This window comes from Nicotiana sylvestris, chromosome 9, assembly GCF_000393655.2.
Source record: "Nicotiana sylvestris chromosome 9, ASM39365v2, whole genome shotgun sequence".
NCBI lineage: Eukaryota > Viridiplantae > Streptophyta > Magnoliopsida > Solanales > Solanaceae > Nicotiana > Nicotiana sylvestris.
Window position 1 is genome coordinate 57,887,339 of NC_091065.1, and position 4,664 is coordinate 57,892,002.

At 38.2% G+C, this 4,664-nt stretch overlaps 1 protein-coding gene across 1 annotated transcript; it reads left to right on the top strand.

Annotated features, from left to right (window-relative positions):
- Nucleotides 1-543: 543 nt before the first annotated feature.
- LOC138877623 (uncharacterized) lies at nt 544-942 on the top strand. The gene has a single exon (XM_070157248.1). The coding sequence runs from the start codon at nt 544-546 to the stop codon at nt 940-942; it is 399 nt and encodes a 132-aa protein (XP_070013349.1).
- The last annotated feature ends 3,722 nt before the right edge of the window (nt 943-4,664 follow it).

Sequence of the window (4,664 nt, forward strand, 5' to 3'; positions counted from 1 at the left end):
CATTCTAGAGAACTTCATTGGAGCTCAACTATCTTGAGCTTGCTTACAATCATAATATGATATCAGAGATTGCATATTAGCTCGGATCTAGTCAGTATCTCCATTCTTTGTTCTCAAATTTGTCTGTTTTCGTTGCTCGCTAGGGTTTCGGCGATTACCGCTCAGATCTGTAATTCTTCCACAAATTGAGAAACTTTCGACCAAATTGATTCATCCATTCACTGGGTAGACTGATACACTCCTCAATTTTATAAAATCAGAGCTTCGCACATGGCCATCGATTAGAATAAAGAAACCACGTCGGCCAGAAGAAGAAATGACTAATTGGTCATCGATACAGGTAGTCCTCTCTACATTCATCCTTCGGATAATCCTGTAGTGACTTTAGTACCAGCTCTGTTTGACGGAATTAGATATCATTCCTAGATAAGAAGTGTATTGCAAGCCCTGTCAGTCAAAAATAAATTAGGTGTTATTAACGGGGAATATAGAAAACCTAGCCCTAATTCGCCTCAAATTCGCCAATGGGAGAGGTGTGATGACATGGTAACCTCATGGATCCTCAATTCCCTTGATAAAGAAATTTCTTACAGTGTAGAATATGTAAATGACTCAGTCGAGTTGGAGAGGGAGTTAGAGGATCGTTATGACCAAACAAATGGGGCAAAATTATATCAGATTCAGAAAGAGATTAATGATCTTGTTCAGGGATCCTTAGATGTTGCGACGTACTATACACGAATGAAGATATTATGGGAGCAGCTGAAAACTTTGAGCTCCAAATCTCAATGTAGTTGCAACTGCACGTGTGGAACAAAAGAAACTATGTACAAGGCAGAGCAGGATCGACAACTTATCCAGTTTTTAATGGGCTTGAATGAAGTCTACACAATAGTGCGAGGAAGTATTCTTATGATGAAGCCCCTACCTTCCATGGAATAGGCTTTCTCTATATTAATACGAGAAGAAAAACAAAGGGAATTCAGACCTAATAGGCAACTAAATTTATAGTCTACTTCACTGCATATGAATGACAGGCCACAATATCAGAATCCACTTGAAGCCAGCAACATCAAGACATATTACACAGCCAACAACAATAACAGGGGTCGGCCATTTTGTGACTACTGCAAAAGACCGGGCATACTAGGGAGAAGTGTTATAAGTTACATGGTACCCTCAAAGCAATTCATACACTAATCAGAACTCTAATTTTCCCAATAATCAGTCCTACAATCAAGGGAATAATCCAAATCATAAAGAATCACAAGTTCGACAAAGGAAAAGGCTTCGTGGCAAATGTACATGAAACTCCAGTTGATATGATTCATGAGAATGGAGATGAGCAGGGCCTACATGATGAAAATCAAAATGTCAACCTTACAAAAGAACAATATGGGTAGATAATGAGCTTACTGCAGCATGTTCAAGTAGGGAATACAGGAGGATCTTCCAGCAATGCCAATGTCACCAATGGTAGTGTCAACTTTGCAGGTACTGTAGACTGTACTTCTTCTATTGACTTTGACAAACCTTCATGCAAATGCTTTGAATCAAAAGCTGACCTTTGGATCATAGACTCAGGAGCATCTAACCATATGACCTTTGATAAAAATGCACTCACTAACATCACAACACTATCCTATCCTCTACTGATAAGCTTGCCAAATGGATATAGAGTAAAAGGTCTTGAATTTGGAGATGTGATACTTTCTTCATACATTTTCTTACATAGGGTCCTTGATGTTCCATCATTCAAATATAATTTGATTTCTGTTCACTCCCGTGTAATACACCTTAGATGTTTTGTATTCTTAAGTGATACATTTTGTCTATTGCAGGCCCTCTCAGTGAAGAGGCCTCAGGTGATTGGTAGTAGCAAAGAGCAACTATATTACCTCTGTTCTAGGTGTCTAATAGTTAAAAAGGTTGTCTTGCCCTCTACTGTTTAAGTTTCTTATTGCAGTTGTGTTCCTGCTTCTAGTGTAAATAGTGATGAGTCTGTTAGTCCTACTCATTCATATCATAGTCCATAATCTGTAAATACTTCTATTTCAATAATAAAAATGATATAAACTCTTTGTGGCACAATAGGCTTTGTCATGTTCCTTTTGTTAAAATGAGAGAAATATCTTCTATACCTACAAAATTTGCACCAAGACATCCCTTTATTTTTCCCATATGCCCTATGGCAAGACAAGCCAGACTCCTTTTTCCTCAAAGAACCAGCACTACTTCCCAATTGTTTGAGTTGTTGCACATAGACATATGTGGTCCCTGCCTTGTAACTACCCATGATAACCACAAATACTTCATCCCCTAAATGGATGACTTTAGCAGATCTACTTGGACTCACCTGTTAAGCTGCAAAAGTAATTCTATCAAGCTTTAAAAGCCGTTGTAACCAAGATTGAATAATATATCTATAAAGATCATTAGATCTCATAATGGCTTAGAATTCACCAGCCATGAAGCCTCCTTATTTTACCAGTCCAAAGGGATCATACACCAGAAAACTTATCTCGATACACCACAGCAGAATGGTGTAGTAGAGAGAAAACATAAGTATCTTCTTGCAACTGCTAGAGCACTTATATTTCAGTCCAAACTACCAACCAAATATTGGGGAGAATGCATCTTGATAGCCACCTATCTGATAAACATGATTCCAACCACTTACCTAAATAACAAATGTCCTTTTGAATTGTTATATCAAAAGAAACCCAACTACTCTCACTTGAGAAGTTTTGGTTGTCTCTGCTATCCCACTTTACCCAGGGTACATAGAGACAAATTTGAACCAAGAACCACTCCTCACATCTTTATAGGATATCCATTTGGAACAAAAGGTTACAAAGTGTTAAGCCTATCCACCAAGAGAATACATATCTCCAGAGATGTGATCTTTCATGAAAATGTGTTTCCATTTGCTATGTCTCCTAAAAATGTTTCCTTTCCTGTTGTCCTTAAGTTAGTTTCATTTCCTAGTGTCAGCATTCTTATATGAGTACTGGAAAAAGTCTTGCTAGTGTTACATATTCAGACATACAACATTACTCTGAGACTTTTCCCACCAGTGATACACTTTCTCCCAATGCACCTAGTTCTATATGTCTAGGTGACAATAATGTGCAAACTTCATCTGCACCTGTACAGCTAGAAGCACCAGTTTTAAGAAAGTACAATAGAAATTATCAAACTCTTGTTTACCTAAAAGACTATGTTTATCAATTGCCTAGTAGTAGTCAACTACCTATTGCTTCTCACTACACTCCTTCATTAAATGTCATATTCTCTAATCATCATCATATCACTCCTGATGCTTTATATTCTGAAAGTCAGCATTTGGTAAAAAGTATTTGCCATGATAGTGAGCCATCTTCATATGAAGAGGCAGCACTTAATCCTACATGGCAGACATCTATGACACAGGAATTTGAGGCACTCCATACTAATCATACTTGGGACTTAGTCCCTTTACCAGCTGACAAACAAGTAATAGGTTGCAAGTAGGTGTATAAGGTTAAGCATAAAGTGTATGGGATATTGAAAGGTTCAAAGAAAGGTTTTTAGTGAAGGGATATACTCAACAGGTTAGGATTGACTACACAGAAACCTTCTCCTCTGTTGTGAAAATGACAACTTTAGGGTGCTAGTCACAGTTGTTGATAAGAGGAGATGGGACATATTCCAATTAGAAGTGAATAATGCCTTCCTCCTTGGAGACCTACATGAGGAGGTATACATGGAGGCTCCTCTTGGTCGTGTAGTTGACGAATGCAGTTCAAGCAGGGTGGTCTGCAAACTAACAAATCTCTATATGTCCTGAAACAAGCCAGTAGATAATGGTATATCAAACTGACTGAGGCATTGTCTTCAAAAGGGTACCAACACTCTCAAAATTACTGTTCCCTTTTCTGCAAGAAAACTTCCTCATCCACCATCTCTGTAGCTATGTATGTTGATGATGTTATAATTACTAGGACTAATTCAGAAGAGATTGAAAGTTTAAAAGCATTCCTAGATAAAAGGTTCAGAATAAAGAATTTAGGCATACTTCACTACTTTTTGGGTCTAGATGTCCTATATAAACCAGATTGTGTCCTTATTTCTCAGAGGAAGTTTGCTTTAGATCTATTGAAGGAATATCGGTGTTTTGACTACAGTAGTGTATCCTCACCCCTAGATCCTGCTATAAAGTTAAAGGCACAAGAATGGAATCATCTACCAGCTGACCCTACATTCTATAGAAAGCTAGTGGGAAAGCTCAATTTTCTCACCAACACTAGGATGGACATAGCTCTTGATCCAGTTTATGCAAGCTCCAAGAGATTCATATTTGACTGATGCATTTCTTCTTCTCAGATACCTCAAAAAGGACCCTACTCTCCGCATTTTCTCTCCAACAGTCCTAATTGCTCTATCAAAGCTTACTGTGATTTAAACTAGGCTGCATGCCGTGACTCCAGGAGATCTGTTACGGGGTACATAGTTCTAGTAGGAGATAGTCCTATTAGTTGGATCTCCAAGTCCAAAAAGCAGGAGATTGTCTCTTTATCCTCAGCTGAGGCATAGCAAAAGTCCCCTCAAGAAAGTAGTTGGAGAGTTAGTGTGGTTGAGCAAGCTATTTGCAGACTTTACTATTGCTCAGTCAGTTCCTATTA